This window comes from Synchiropus splendidus, chromosome 18, assembly GCF_027744825.2.
Source record: "Synchiropus splendidus isolate RoL2022-P1 chromosome 18, RoL_Sspl_1.0, whole genome shotgun sequence".
NCBI lineage: Eukaryota > Metazoa > Chordata > Actinopteri > Syngnathiformes > Callionymidae > Synchiropus > Synchiropus splendidus.
This window is the reverse complement of record NC_071351.1, coordinates 2,492,651-2,509,002: the sequence shown is the minus strand read 5'-3', so window position 1 is coordinate 2,509,002 and position 16,352 is coordinate 2,492,651. Positions and strand designations below refer to the sequence as shown.

Sequence of the window (16,352 nt, the reverse complement as noted above, 5' to 3'; positions counted from 1 at the left end):
CTTATTTCCAGCTGTAAAATGATGGAAGCATTGGTTCTGTTGTGTTTTTGTGGCTTAAAATATTGTTTTATTTAGTAGTTTTATTTGTGTGAAATAAATGTGTTGTCTGTTTAAGAAGGGTCAACAACTGGACCACCTTCGCATCATGATGTTGTTTCACCTGAAGGAGCTCAGGAGCCTGCCACAACTGCCTCGTCCTGGGTGAAGTGCACATGCTGCTACGCACACACTGCAGCTTCCAACCAACCCCATCATGCGGAGGATCAAATGAATCTCATGTTGACCCATTATTTACTGGTCTTTGATCACAGGCCCGGCGTGTGGGTCCAGTGTGTCGGCTCTCTCTCTCTGTGTGTGCTGAAGGTGTCCTCTCGTACCAGCTCTCCAGTTTCCGCTTCGGTGACTCACTTATCAAGGAGAGTGACTCATCAGACGAGACGAAGTCCAGTGGAAGACAACAAAGGTGACCGCGACTCAATGAGCACCTTCTGTGTGCGGACACAGTGCTAGCTAGCTCCACTGGCAAGATGGGTGGGAGGAATAGCAAATGTAGGACGGTGCGGTGCACTGAGCGTCCCGCTGTGAGTCGCTCTCTAGTCATCACGATCATGAAAATGAACTGGTCTAAGTCAGTGATTCTTAACCGCAGGGCCGGGGCCCCTGGTGGGGCCGTGAGCGCCTCCTAGAGGGCCACGAGACGTTTTTTGTTTTCCACCTTTGGGCCGCGAGATGCTCACTTTTAATACATGAGCCACGTATGGTGGCCGTAGTGAGTCACTGAAGTGACTTGACAGCTGTAAATCTGTGACAGTTCACAACTGTGGAGAAGTTCTTGAAAAGAAAAAAAGATAAAGAAAGTGATGCCACCCCCGAAAGTCATGAAAGCACCGGTTGAAGCCGTTTTGAAAACTAATTCGGTGATACTTTCATTTACACTTCACTTGTATGTTCTTTGGAGTAGAAATATAATGTAGTATTTTGATTTTATGATGTTGAGACATGGTTTTATTATATTTATTTTATTCAATTACATTCAGTTTGTCCAATTTTCTCAACAGTTTGCATCCAGTGTATTTTTTTCTTTTTTTTCGTTCGTAAATTTGAATGAATATGACTTGCACCTGGTCCTGCAAATATCTTTGCAATGATCACATGGTTTCACGTCAAGGTTTTGGTTTGTTTACGTGTGAGTAGATGAAATATGGTTATTGATCACAAATGAAATCAGTTGTAATGAATGAGTTCTATAGCTTGAATGGGCCCCGGGTCCATTTGTGCTGGGAAAGGTGGGCGCCGTGATCAAAAAGGTTCAGAACCCCTGGTGTCGGAGCGGAGCCTCCTCTCGAACTCTTTCATCTCCGGCAGCTTCATATTGTGGAGTTTTGTTTGGGCATCTCCAGGTCTCATGAGTGAAGTGTGTTATGGCAGGTTTGGATTCCAACCAGTCTTGGCATGTAGACCTTATTGCAACTAAAGCTCTTTTAATTGTTTTCAATGTTATAAGAATTCCAAGTCCATTCAGAGTGGTGGAAACCCTGGACATTGTGTAGTGAAACACCTCCCTGAACCAAAGCCAACAGCTGCTTTTGTTTGCTTTGGTTCAGGGATGATTCCTCCATGTTTGTTGCTCTTGTTCTCATCCCAGCTGCCACGTGTCTGGTGCATCAGTGTGACCAGTGGAGCAGGAACTCCTGCACTGACAAAGGTTCCCTGGTGTCTGGAGAGCACACTGTTCAATTAAATTAAATTAAATGTGTTTTTGTTGTAATTAATGAGTCGTAATTAACTTGTAATGAACTAATGAATTGAATTACTATATATACAGAAAAGTGGTGGGACTATACCAATAGCCGGATTGTTGCGGAGGTGTTTCTGACTAGTGACTGGAAACATCAGCCCACCCAGAGGTCCACCATGGCCCAGCCAAACATTTGGTGTCAGCCATGTTGGAGGCTCAGTAAAACACTCAGCAACAAAGGTGCAGCCGTAATATTCTTAACAACAATGAGATCTGCCATCGAAGGACAATCTCATTGTTATTACGAATATTATTTTATGAGGTTTGTCCTGGCTGACACATTGCAATAGGATGATGAACCCCTGCTCCACGCTCCACAAACTGTGAAGGGATTTCATCTGCCTCCGACAACAGTCTGTGAGAGGATGGGAGTTTGGTTTGACTCAGCCGGACATAAAAATAAAGAAAACAATATTTCTATGCGCTATTCCCGCAAACTGATGTTGACATGTAATGTGTTTAAGTTTAACCTTTCAGCTCTGCTTCTGCTCCGATTCAATTTGCTTCAGCTGGCCTGGATTTCTGGGTTGTTGTTTTTCCCCCTTTGATGCGTTTATAATCTGATCTTGCTCTCATGAAACAAAACACATGAAATAGTTAGGAACTGTTTTGACACAAACTGTGGACACACTGCAGTGCAACTCGTCTCTGAATAACTGAATCCTGAAGCGAGGGGAGCGACTTGCTTGGGTCATAACAACACGAACGTGGAGCTAAACTGTCGAGAAATTTGCCTCCAACTGGCCGCACTCAAGGCACAGATCTGTCACTGGGGGAAATGCAGAGGACAAAAGCCTTTATATATAAGAACAAAAACTCATTGAGTTTCACGGTGTTTGTTTCTGGTGTTTGGCCTTGGTGTACAGATAATACAGCATCATCTCCCATCACAGATCTTCCGCCGCTTTGTGAGACTTCTGAAGCGCATCAAACGCTTCATTTATTGACTGATAAGTGTTTTCTGTTGCTGTGGAAACCTGGCGAAACAGAACACATGCGGGTGTAGATGAAACCCTGACAAAACGAGCTGGAGTCGCCATTCTGCTTGAGGTTTCCCCAGTTTTTCTGTTCTTAAAGTTTCAACTTTGGCATCATTTTTTCACACTTCTTTCCTGCGAGTGATTTGAAATGCTCGGCTAAAACTGATCTATAATTCATGAAGGTGATCTACAGGGAGGAACGTGTGAAGGATGTGGTCTCCGTGGCTGATGAATCTGCAGTCGTGGAGCGTCGCAGCGACACCACCCACTGGGCTCCGCCAGAGGTGACATCTGTGGCGTCCCAGGAGAGAGGAATTAGAGGCAGAGCGTGGTGTGGCAGGGGCTGGGAAGAGGAGGGCAATAGGATCGGAAGAAAGGAACGCGTGATGAGGAAATGAGAAGTAGTGCCAGAGTGGGAGGTGAAAACAGTGACGTGGAAAGCTCAACATTTATGACTCCGAGGGCTGTCATTATTATTGTTATTGTCATTGCAGCAGGACTCTGACTCTACATGGAGTATTAGAGTAGACCAGGTTGGGAAGTAGTTTATCTTTCTGAGTGATTCTTTTTTTTTAGGAAACATTCAGAGTGGCACAAACAATGGGGCTTTTATGAGTTTTAGTTTTAGGTTTTTTATATTTTTAAGGGGAGAAGGGGGGAAATAATAATAATAATAATAAATCACTATTTAGCTATTTATTTTTACCCTATGTTGTGAAGTTGAATAAGTTGAATCATTTTGCCCAGTGACAACACACATCCACGCAGACAGATCATGCAGGAAAATAACTGTTTGCTTCCCAAGATCGAGTGTGTCGGCAGAAATCATTTATGACAAGATGCTCGAGGGATTTATTTCACTTTGATTGGCTTTCTATGCATCTTAAAGTTGAAACGGAAAATGCTTCTTTCATGCAAGACTTGCGACCCCTATTGGCGGTGATGGGCAATTACATCTCCCAAGGGCCCACATGACCGGACACACGGTGACGACAGCGGAGTAAAATAGGGAGGAAATAGGGGAATGGTCACTGCACCCTGGTGTTTCATGCTTCAAATATGATCTAAACATTCTTACTATAACTTGTGAAAGGTCTTCTTTTAACTTAAGTTGTATTTATTTTGAGGCTTTATTTACTTTTGCTTTATCCAATGAGACTTTTAGACACATGTACCTGTCTATACGCGCAAATCTTGATCGTCTTGTGACGCGTGAGACGTCAAGCTTTCAACAGAAGTCAAACTTATCTGCTTCATAGAACAACAGCGCACTCTGGTGAAGATTAGCAACCGTTGCAACAATTTAAAAAATGTCTTCTCCCTTTTTTATCCACTTGGAGGCGCCGTTTGTCTACTTTTAGAAGCGACTGTCCAAGTGGCGCGTCCAAGCAAATCAAACTCATGTATCCTGGCGAGTCAGTGGTTCGAACTGGTGACCTTCTCCTGCCGTGAGGCTGCAGCACCTGACGAAGACTCGGCCATCGATCTGACCCTGTCTTTCTTTAGGGCGGCCTCCGTGACCTTTCACTGTCCACTCGTGTGCAGCCAATTCACCTGCGACCCTGGGAGCGAGCCGCTGACAGATCAATCAGCTCTCAGTTCATCGTTCCTCCCGGAGCGTCGTTTCCACGTCAACAATCCAAATGTATTGTCTGTGCACCGCGAGGTAACCCAGCCATGTTGCGGTCCAGGAAGACATTGATCTGAGACAAAGAAACCTTCTGGCTTCATGACAGTTGAAAGGTGAGGCCTCCATCGATTGACCGACTTGTCCTTTGAATTGGGTTGACATGTGGAAAATTGCGATGCCGAGTCATCACCTGAGTCACTGCTCCTATCCTGCAAACGTCAGCAGAGGGTGACTGAGCAGAGCATGAGCCGCCGCGTCACCTGACCTCTGGAGGATGTCGTGGCTGCAAGGTGACCTGACATATGATATGATCCTATCAACATAATTTTCATTTTTAAAATGCGGCTTATTTACAGCTCATAATTTGCTTTCATACTGAATGTCGCAATGATCAGAAATAAGTAGTCACAGACTTTTTCTTTTCCATATTATAATGAGGCAAATGGAGCATTTGTGTGGAGCTAATCAGGAAGATATTTCATTTGTATAGACGCTAATATCCTCCCCAAATGATCGACACACTCATTTCGTATATATAGCACTTTATTGAGTTCATATTTACAGGTTTACAATTTTATTTGAATGACACGTGATACGCTGACCTTTTATAAATGTTTGTCTGTGATGTTTCAAATCATTGACATGTTTTGCAGTGGTCAAAAGCAAGTGACAAGAAGGCATGCCAACGTGCGATCGCCCTCCACCCCCAGATCGAGAACATCATGTCCTCTTGAGCGTCATGCGTGAGATGAGCTGCTGCTGTCAGATTTGTCAGTGCTGGAGTCATGCACACGTGTCGGATGCGCGTTATTAGCTTCCAACACAGGAAGCAGCCGCTCTGAGTCACTGTCTCCAATCTGGTTACGTCCTCCAGAGCCTTCCAGTTCACACAGAGTCCAAGTGTTCGACAAACGCTGGTGAAAACAAGGCATTTGGCTTCTATTGTAGCTCTCAGAAAAAGATTTTTATTTTTTGCACTCATGCCCTCCTGCATTCTAAGATGCGCTTGTAGGCCTTCTGGAAGCTGTCGTCCAGGAAGGCGTAGAGGAAGGGGTTGAGGCAGGAGTTGGCGTAGCTCAGGCTGGTGATGAAGTAGGAGATCCCGATGAGCAGCGGTGTTGTCCTCAGGTCGGTGGTGAGAGCCACGATGGTGCTGAGGTGGAACGGGGTCCAGCAGAACAGGCAGACGGCCAAGACGATGAAGACCATGATGGTGACCTTCTTCTTGGCCTTGTCCAGGGCTTTGGCGTTGCTGTTGAGTCGCATGTTTCTGAGCTTGTACAGCATCATGGTGTACAAGATGCAGATGGTGGAGACGGGGATGGCGAAGCCCAGGATGAGCGTGTAGATGCGACTGGCTTTGAACCAGAGACTCTCTGGGGCTGGGAAGCTGAGCACGCAGCTTTTCCTGCCGTCGTTGGGATCCACGAAGACGCCGGCGAACACGGTGAAGGGCATCACGATGAGGATGACCAGGACCCACACGCACAGGGAGATGATCTTGGCGGCTCTGTAGGTGCGGTAGGGCATCCGTTTGGAGCTGACCGTCGACAGGACCACCAAGTAACGGTCGATGCTCATCACCGTCAGGAAGTAGATGCTGGAGAAGATGTTGTAGTGGTCAATGCTCAGAATGACTTTGCACAGCACCTCGCCGAACGGCCAGTAGTGCAGCAGGTGCTCTGCGATGCTGATGGGCAGCACCAAGGTGAAGAGGTCGTCGGCGATGGCCAAGTTGAGGATGAACATGTTGGTGACGGTCTTCATCTTGGAGGCTTTGAGGATGACGTAGATGACGGCCGTGTTCCCCGTGAGTCCCACGGCGCAGATCACGGAGTAGATGATGGGCAGGATGACGTAGAGGTCAGCGTAGAACTGGTAGCCCGGCGGCGTGCACTTCAGGTCGGTGCGGTTGCCGAGCTCCAGGGCGGAGTAGTCCACTGAGTCGTTGCAGGGCGGCAGGACACCGCCGGTGAAGGACACGTTCTCCATGAGTCCAACACACAACACAAGTCGCCTACCCTTCCACAAGCAAATGGACTTCAGCCCTCACCTTCTCAACTCCTCATCAACATGTTATTCATATCTTATTTTGACAGCTGTTCATAAACTCCTCCAGTTACGAGGGAAAGTTGAAAGCCAGATAAATTCCTCGGACGAAAACGGCGCTCCGGTCTGTGGCAGCGTCCCGACGTTATGTCACCCTCCTCCGATTTGGTCCGTCTCAGAAACGATCGCAAGCGTCCGTCACGCTGGGCTGCGGGTCGCGTTCCTCTCCCGCGCGCGCCGGAGACGGTGCCAGGCTTTTACGCACGACGGGCGCTTCAGCGGGATTTCAAGCTGGAAGGAAACGGAGGCTCCGTCATATCAACAGCAACACTGAACACACACACACACACACACGCATATATATTCAAGCGGAACTCAGTGAATGCACGGAGCGGAGCGCCAAATAAAAGTTTAACCCCGCGAGTCTGGACTTCTGTCTCCAGCGCGCCTGAGAGGTTCGACCAGATGCAAAAGCCTTGTTTACCCCTGCGCTCCCTCTGCCATGCCTCTTCCCTCGCTGTCTCCATCTGGGAAAGTCTCGCCGTCTGACGCTCCTCGCAACTTCTCCCTCCCTCTCCGCCCTCCCTCCCTCACCCCTGACGTCACTGGAGTCATAAATCTGCGTCAATTACGTTGCCGCTGCTGAGCGCGTATTCATGAAGACACTTGTGGCGGGCGGATGAGTGATGTTCCACGCGCAAATGTGACGGCTCGGCGTGGTAACGTGTGAGGTGGAGCGACTGATCGACGCTGCGGCTCAGGGATCATTGTCATCACTGGTGACAGCAGGAAGAAAGGTCACCAGGAAAAGTCACATTTACATGAGCTTTGTGGCCTTGAAGATATGAAGATCCTCCACCCAGAATGAGTCTGTCACGCGTCAGGTCCCTTTGATGTCGCGGGAGAATAACGGGTGGGCAGATAACAAGCCCTCGTCGCCTTGAGCTGCTGCGTATGAATGCATTGATGAAGTCACAAAGCAGCAGCTGGAACTTCAGAGATGGATGTGGGAGGAGAGGAGAGTTGTGCCACTTTGCATCAGACAATAAAACCTATTGAGAAACTTCAGGACGGACTGGGAAAGATTGCCTGCTGTTCTGACCTTGTTGTTTGTGGGTTATTTTATTTTATTTTATTTCTAAACTGTGGCGATAAACTGCCTCAAAGCTGTGACGCTACACTGTGTTTTCAGCTTGTTTTGTGTTTTTTGTTGGGAGATTGGCCTCCTGAGGCCACCGTAGTTGGAGGCTCACAGGTGTAGCTTGTGTGCACCGATTGATTCAGAAACGTATTTGTGCGAGTGTGCACAGCTGAAAGCTGTGGTTTGTGACAAAATGAGACCAAAATAGTGAGGTTTCTAGATGCAGCACTGATGGTGCGGAGCCGAGCCTGTGACAGGTAAGTGCTGCGGTCAAAACAAGGTCATCTTGACGCTGCTTCTGCTGAAACCTGTCCACCTGTTGAAAGGATCCAGGCTGACGGGAGATGCAGTGGGACGGGCCCTGGCTTCAGTCGGAGCGATGGGACGCAGCGGGACGAGAGCAGGTGAGCTTTGGGTTGCTGCGGCTGCAGCTCGCGTCGCTCTACTGGACAAAATAAAATGGTGAAGCGCTTACAACAACACATTTCTATGAGGCGGCCATGTTGTGTCCGAGCAAAATAACATTCAGGAAATTGTAGTCCGAACGAACCATGATTCAGATGACTCCTGAAACATGGACAACACAGTTGGGGCCTTTAAAAAGAGCATCAAATGAGAACTGAGGAATAAGACTTTTTTTTGTTTTTTTTCGGGTGGTGGATTTGAAATCCAGCATGCAGCGTTCACTCTCCCCGCAGGAGCTTCCTCGCTCTCTCAATAATCATTCGGTGGTGGATTTGGTTTCGGCACGACTCTGGTTTACTGACAACAGCGATGGTTTCAACACCGTCACTGACGCTTCTTCTCCAACCTCTGGGCAGAAGGTTTCCATGTGTGAAGAACGAGATGGGAACTCTACTACTTCTTAATAGGGATTGTGTGGTGGAGAAAAGCATTTATTCAACATTTTATTAAGTAAATTTTGTGTGTTTATGAAATGTATTCGTTTGGAAACGCATGAATATTTTTAGAGACCACAAACATAATTCTGTTTATTCCACATAGTGTTCAATAGTTTACCATTTCATTCACGTTTGAACATCCAGAAATGATCAAATGACCCACAGAGGTCAATGAATCAATCCATTTCAACTCATTTTGTCTTTAGTTTTGTCGACTTACATGTTTCTACTTCACTGTTATGGACCTATTTTATTCAATACTTTGGAGCTCGAGGCTGAATCTTCCTCCTGCTGTTGCTGTCGTTGCCGCCGCGTGTCAAGGCTCTGGTGAGGATCCTCTTGATCAGTCTGAACTGTGAGGGCTGAGGGAGCCGCAGCTCATGGCTCTTCAGAAACGCTGACGTCGACACAGCGTCGGTGTCTGGTGCGCTCCTTGTTACGGCCTGGAGACACTTGTAAACAAGACGACGGTGAGAAGCCGTAGCCAGAGCGGCTACTAGAGGGCGCTAGAGTTCCCACTCCTTCCTTCAGTTTCAGCGGCGCACACTCAGCTACCCTGAAATGGTTTGACTGAGATGACTGTTTGGGATTATTTAAGTCATTGCCCACAATATTAACTAATTTTCCAACCCAGCTAGTCACCAGTAAAAAAGATCTGTTTTTTATGATGGAAAAAAGACTTTATTGACCCACTTATGCATATTTACACATTTTAATCCAAGTGGTTTTCACCCGAAACTCTAAACTAAAATGCTATTTTTTGCTGACGACAAAGCAGCCAGTGACATGACTGAGAAGAGCTTTGACTTCTTCAGTATATAGCGAGCGTTCCTGTCCATGTTTTAATAACAAGGCTTCCCTGTTCTCCAGCACTTTGCCTCCATCTTTTCCTCCTGGATCCGAGCTTATTTCCACCCCCCACTTGCATTAAATTGACCCCAGTCTCAGAAGAGGAATGTAATACCATGGTAATTGGAAAACAACCTTCAGCCCTCCATTTGCGAGGAGGAGAATTCCTCTGTCGGACGTTCCCAGAAGGTGAAAGTCGCCCGTCAGCCATGGCAACCTGAGCCTCACAGATCCTGTCAGACGGAGCAGCTTCTTCTGACGCGGCCGTCACTCACTTCCGAGCAGCTGTACGTTTCTGGACGTGCTGTCATGGAGGAGGCCGTTAAGAACCCGACACGGCTTCCAGTGCTCAGTGCATACCCCGAGCCTTGAGTTCAACCGCGCCACTCTCCTCTAATCCCTTCATTCCAAGCACCTTTCATCTGAAGTCATGAAAAGGCGAATCCATTTTTCAACACGCGTCCCGCCCGGTGTACAGTAAACACTTCTCCATCATCCAGATTTCGCCCCCTTCACCTTCAGGGGCCGCTGGCGACGCTATCTTTGATCCCTCGCTTCACCCCGATGTCGGAGATTTTCAAGCGTTATTTCCACGCCGCTTTCATCTTCACACTTCCGACTTTGAATCTGTCACACTCTCCCGCTGCAGAAGAACCTTCTTTTCTTCAAATCATCCTTCGGTATTTAAAATCCCAAGTGAAAATTGGGTCTCACTCAGACAGAAGCGTTGCTTGGTGGCGCCGCACGGGTCCAAGTCTGAGTCTGAACCACGTCATTTTGGGTCATCAAATGGCAGAAATTGAAAGTTTTAACAAACCAAAAGCTCTCAGCTTCGACCACAGTTGGCACAGTTTGATCCACCTGTGTCACAGTGAAGTACAACTCCAATGCAAAGAGCTGTCACTGAGAAATGAGATTCTTTTGTTTGTGATTCTCCATCTGCCTGTTGGATCACTTCGATACGCTGCTGCAGCAGCTGAACTGAGCTCCATTCTAAACCCGAAGCACGAGGTGGCAACACATAACAATAAAGCGGACTCTCCATGAGTTGTTGGAGGACAGGCACATTTTTGTTGCCTTCATAGTTTCATTTATCATTTCTGCTTGTTCAGTTTTGAAGCCATGTCGTGGTCTTTTCACTTCCAAGTCACCTAAATGACTTGTTGGACTTCGGACGATTGAGGTCAAAAGTCTTGTTTTTGTTTGTGAAAACTATCCACACAATTCAGAATCAGCTTTATTGCCAAGGTCAGCGAGGATCCCACATCATGCAATAATGGACAAAACCTCAAACAAGCGATGACAGAAGCAACAGGTTTTCCTCAAGGTTTCCCCACCATTTCTGCTGCATCAGTTTGACTCGGCCATGACTCTGAGCCAGTCTTCTCCTTGGCTGCTGCTCAACACTAAAAAGGTAGACTGAATTATGACCATGTCGAAAACAGTCTTCTGCAAAACAACATGAATATTTCTTTCTCTTTCATATCTACTTTCACTGTCATGATTCCTCTGAGGACAATAAACATTATCGCCTGAGTGGCAGGATAATCTCAACCTCCAGATCAGGTGGGAGTCACATGATGCTGGCCTTTGAAGGTGTCAGTCATGGAGATGAAAAGCTAACTATTAGCTTTTATAGGTCAAAACAAATCTCTTCAGCTGAGTCGGTGTCAGCTGTGATTCATACTTCATGTTCCTGTCGAGTGGTTCCTTTTTGTGTGTGCGCCCACAGATATTGCCACCACCATTCTGAATGTCCATATTCTGATCATTTATACGGACAAATAGATTAACAATAGATAGGACACGAACACAACGCTCCGTGCTTGTGAGACGCTCCGTGTCAAAACAACCTGTCGGAACATCGCGGTAAAAAAGATGTCCAACCTTTGAGAGCGCATGAGTGTGTGACACACTGGGGACAGGTAAACAAACCAAAGCAGAGTGATTTAAATCTCATATGCATATATTCTCTGCTGCTGCCTCTGATGCAGCATCTCCACTGTTGTTAGCCATTGTGTTGAAGGAGCACGAACAACACTTGAGCCAGCTGAGTCGCCGCAAAATGCTTATTTTTGCCGACAAAACCGAGGCAGTGAAGGCAACAGTGGCTGCTGACTCTGGCTGGGTAGTGAAAGCAGAGGCGGGAGCACGTCAGGAGAGGAGCAACTCGGCGGCGGGAATCTATTATGGTCGCCTGTGTCTGCCGAGTTTCACAATGAAGCATGAAGCGAATCCACGCAGACGTCTGGGGACAGTTGTTGGTACATTAGCACCTCATTTGCATAATTTGTGATCAACACAAGCCGGCTGTTTTTATCGGTTCACACCGGCTTCATTTGAATCCTGTCTGAGCCTTTTAGTTCCGTCATGATTCAGTCTGGAGCTGCATTTGTTTGAGCCTACACGGTGTGTTCAATGTCGGTTTCTCCATAATAACTGCCAGCCATGAAAAGAAAGGTGGAATAAACCCTGTAGTTTTAGGGCAGGACTTAGAAGGAACAAAAGTCGATGTTACCAAAACACAACAATAGTATTTCAAGTAAATATTTGAAGCCACTGTGTGTGTTGCTGAACCAAGCGGATGAGCAGCATCAGAGTTGTGGTCCTGCGAGGCCCTTCTCTCTTTCACAATTCTTCATTGTCCCTGGATTTTTGGGCACTTTTCCTCTGAGTGGAGCTGGTAGCCATGTTTGTTTATCGTCCTCCAAGAGTTAGACTCAAGCCTGAAAGAATGAGGTCCTTGTTTGCAGTTCTCGGTCGTCCTGAGGTTATGTAGCAGTGCTCTGAACTGAAGTTCTGGATCCAGAAATCCTTCTGTATCTGCCGCTCAATCGAAACAATCTTCCACCGGCTTTCTTCTTTGTTTACTACGTGTGTTGTGCGAGCGAGTTCTGGAGCCACCTGCTGTTGGCGACATGAAATCTTATCAGGCGTCAGATCAGGACACTGCACAATAAAAACTGGGACCAACTGAAGTGAGTATAGAGCGAAACATTCCCTTGTTCGATTGGATGAAAGATCGGATTTTTCATCAGCGGAAATGTAATGTTGATTTAGCTAGCTATTATTTCTGACATGAAAAATGGCAGCCAATGTCCTCACAGTCCAGCTGTGAACTCATCTGACTGCAGACTTAACTGAGCGAAATGATGCCCATGAAAATAAACAAATGAACAAAAGGAGAACTGCCGCCAGTGTCACTTCATTGGTGATGCTGTCCCTCCTCACGCTGTCTTCCTGCCCCTGTTTGACCCCTGGTCTTGACCCGCGATTTGCCCGGGACCTGTCTTCACCAGCCTGTTTGTATCCTCGACAGCCTGCTGCCTCATCTTGAACCTTGCCTCGTCCTTCTGACCGCCATCGATTCCCCTCGCTGTGTCTCCGCTTGACCTTTTCCTCCTGCCTCACCTGGACCTTCCACCTTCCTCAGACCTGCGTCCTGTCATGTGACCCTAGCAGCCAGGAAGTTGGCCTTCTGCGGTCCATGTCACCGCGTTCGTCACAAGCAAAACAGAGTTGTTTCGCCCCCGGTTTTCAGCCGCTAACTTCCTCCTCTCTCCCCTCCAAAATGAAGGCGACTCCACCGGTCTCCTCCCTGGCTTCACTCTCGCCGTCAGCTCGATTAGCTTCATCTCGCCGGTTGCCAGGTTCCCAGGCTAATGACGGTTCACTAACTGGGCTGAACACACAGGGACTTTACACAGATTAGGCGTCTCAGAAGGTTACATGTGAATTAACGTCGACGTTTCTTATTTGAAGCGCAGCCCTGTTCACAAACAGGCTGAGAGTAAACAAGCGTGTTTTTGTTTGCTTCCCGAGAGAGTTGCTTCACACCTCACATCACAGATCCAAATGGGAAACCCATTTCTCTGCTCTGTTTTGGGTTTTCTGCTGAATAATTAGTGCTTTTAAATCCTTGCCTTGGGTTTATAATTGAATCCTCATGTTGCTTTTGGGCTAAAATAAATGGACTAGCGATTAAAAAAGGACATATGAAGCGAGTTGGATCAGCACCATGGACAGCGGCAGGACGTGAGCCGCTTCCCTCTGCAGTTTGTTGCGTTGTTTTAACCAAAATGTGATTTAGATTTGAGGCATGAAAAACGCCCCTCCAAATCCGAGGACGAAAGAAAATGAGCGTTTAAAGGCAAAACAAAAGCGAACACTGATAAAAGCAGTGTATTCTGAAGCCAATGCTGCTGCCAGAGGGTGAAGAGTTTGGCACAACAGTCATTTCAGGAGGGGATCAAAGAAAGAAGTGGTGTTCTTGCTGTGGCGGGAAATGATCAGTCTCTTCAGGTGAAAACTCGCAGCCGTGAATCCAACCTTTGTCCGAGTTTAGGACCATGAAAGGCAGCTGAAAACAGCCTCAGGGAGTTCCAGGTACTTGGACGTATAATTCGCATTAAAACTACAATATTGCGTTGGACCGATGTATTTTTCTTGAACAAATGGTTAGTCCATGATAAAAAGTGTCATATTCTGGGCTCGATAACAAGCGTGCAATGGAATGAAGTGTGCTGTTTTTAATGACAAGTGGCGACCTGTGTCCTTCCTCTTTCTTGGCTTGAGTGAGGGTGATTCCTGTGGAAGGCTTCCTCCGATGTCCAGGCCGAGCTGGCGCCGTCCCACTGCTGCTTTTAATCCCGTCCCTCCCTCTGGAGTTGACGCTGCTCTTCCCTCTCACAATGGCAGTTCTTCTGCTCAGCCTGGAAACTGGCATCATGGGAGGCAGGAGTCCGGACTTATCATGATAGTTGTTCTGAAGCTGCCACGGCAACACGGCTGTGAGTGAGAGCTGCAGAATGTGAGGAAACTACCGTAACGGTGAGAGCCAAGCAGCTCATCATCGCCGGTTTACAGTGAGATTGTTAGTTGCAAAACTCATTTCCACCTTTCATTTCCGGCGTGTCATTGACTTGATAGCAGTTTAATGAAGTTCTGGTCCCTTCAATCCTGAGCCCAGCAGCTCATCCAGCAACCTTCCTGGGAGGTTTTCATTCCACTCCAATTCACTCCACAGACACGCTGCAGCTGGCATATGATGCTTCGCTTTTGTTGCTGTTTTTAAGAAATGAAAACAACATAAAATAAGGCACATCGCGGGCCACACGGCGGCCTCGAGGTGAGCACTCTTGCCAGGTTCCCCCTTCCGGTCAGGTTTTCTCCAGGTACTCCGGTTTCCTCCCACAATCCAAAGACATGCTCACTGGTTTAATTGGACTCTCTAAAATTGCCCCTATCTGCGCGTATGTGTGCGCCTGCCTGCATCCGCTTCTTCACCTCTTTCTCACACACCTGGACAGTTGAGCCTCAGTACTTCAAACCCCCCACCTTCTTTATCTCTGCATCCTGTAACTTCACCTGTCTTTCACACACATGGATTCTCTCTTACTGCAGCTAACCTTTCTAAGGCAAACCTCCACCTCTCTAGCTCATCTTCCACTTGCTCCCTGCTCTCACCACAGATCACAATGTCATCTGCAAACATCATGGTCCAAGGGGCTTCATGTCTAACCTCATCTGTCAACCTCTCCATCACCATGGCAAACAGGAAGGGGCTCAAAGCTGAGCCTTGGTGCAGTCCCACCTCCACCTTGAACTCCTGTGTTCCACCTGCAGCACACCTCACCACTGTCTCACACCTGGCACACATGTCCTGCACCACTCCACTCCTCTTCATACGATACCACAACTCTTCTCCTGGCACTCTGTCGTATGCTTTCTCCAGGTCACAAAGACACAATGGAGCTCCTTCTGAGCTTCTCTGTACGTCTCCATGAACATCCTCAAAGCAAACACTGCATCTGCGGTGCTCTTGTTGCTCACATATGCTTGCTAACTTTATTTGTATCAGAATTTCACCTCTTTTATTCCGTTTCCTGTCGATGGATTACACCATGTAAACCTGGTGTGCTCCTCATGACTCACACCTGCAGCTCCTCACTTCACTTTCCAATGCTAAGCCGCACTACACTCTTGTCCCCAACGACACGTCCGTCACAAGTCTTCATATCACACGGCTGACTTGCTGGAGGGCGCCGACATCAGAGCTGAGCTGGATGAGAGGGGCTGTCAGGGTAACAAATGGTCTCATCTCAGAAGCGAGACAGCAGTCCTCACGCAGCCAGCAGCTCACTCAAGGCTTTGGTTTTACCAGCCGCGTTCAGTCGTATGATGCATTGCATTTTAATTCAGCAGATAATTGGACTCCCATTTGAAGGCTCGTCACTGAAATAAAAGCACAGTAACCTCTTCTGCACTTGTTCTGGCTGAGTGCTTCCAGATTGGCTTCATTATGTGTCGATGCTGTTTTTCAACTTCCCAGCGCAGTTGTGTCAAATTACGCCGCGACGCAGCCGACTGTCGTGACCCTCCCAGCCGCCTCAAAGCGCGTTGAGAAACACGGCGCTAAATAATAAAGATGGGGTGTGATGTGGCAGACACGTCGGCGAGTCTTTTGGTGGAGTCAGTGTGAAAAGAACAGGGGGAGATGAAAGGAAAGCAAATGAGGCGCTGGGTGATGGTGCGAGGAGAAGGATGTTCCACGGACGCTGTGTACGAGGACACGCAGTGTGATGCAAAAGGACAAGAAACAGGCTGTTCCATCTCGGCTGATCAGAGTCGCACGGGAGCCTGACAGACCTGAGGTGGTCAGGTCAGGTGGACTCACTTCCTGTGGAAGAAAGTGCAGCTATCATTCAATTAAATGAGGACAGTCATTTACTTGGGAGGAAAAACGTCCCCATTAAACCATTAAGATGAGGCCTATAAACTTTAATCCTCTTTGACTCTTGCATTTACAGTGGTACCTGGGTTCTCTCCGTTCCAGACGGCCGTTAAAGAAGCGAATTGTTTGAAATCCAAATGAATGGAAAAAGCCATAATGCGTTCCAAGCCTTAAAATAGTCTTTTGTAGGAGTGAATGTGGAGTGTCTGCTGCAGGTGGCTGTTCCTCTATGTGTGTGGCCGCTGCATGTGGGAGGGGTTGCCGAGTGAG

The 16,352-nt window shown here is 47.5% G+C and overlaps 1 protein-coding gene across 2 annotated transcripts; it reads right to left on the bottom strand.

The window, feature by feature from the left end:
- Positions 1-4,952: 4,952 nt before the first annotated feature.
- On the bottom strand, positions 4,953-7,238 carry npbwr2b (neuropeptides B/W receptor 2b). 2 transcript variants are annotated; one of them, XM_053849863.1, is made up of 2 exons: positions 7,090-7,238; positions 4,953-6,748 (listed from the first exon to the last, which is right to left on the bottom strand). In XM_053849863.1, the coding sequence occupies exon 2, from the start codon at positions 6,398-6,400 to the stop codon at positions 5,387-5,389; it is 1,014 nt and encodes a 337-aa protein (XP_053705838.1). In that variant the 5' UTR covers positions 6,401-6,748; positions 7,090-7,238; the 3' UTR covers positions 4,953-5,386. The 2 variants fall into 2 exon arrangements, with proteins under 2 accessions (XP_053705838.1, XP_053705837.1); XM_053849862.1 differs by lacking the exon at positions 7,090-7,238 and adding an exon at positions 6,942-7,015.
- Between the last annotated feature and the right edge of the window lie 9,114 nt (positions 7,239-16,352).

Coding starts and splice junctions, on each gene's coding strand:
- npbwr2b (XM_053849863.1), bottom strand. CDS start 6,400: ATGGAGAACGTGTCCTTCACCGGCGGTGTCCTGCCGCCCTGCAACGAC.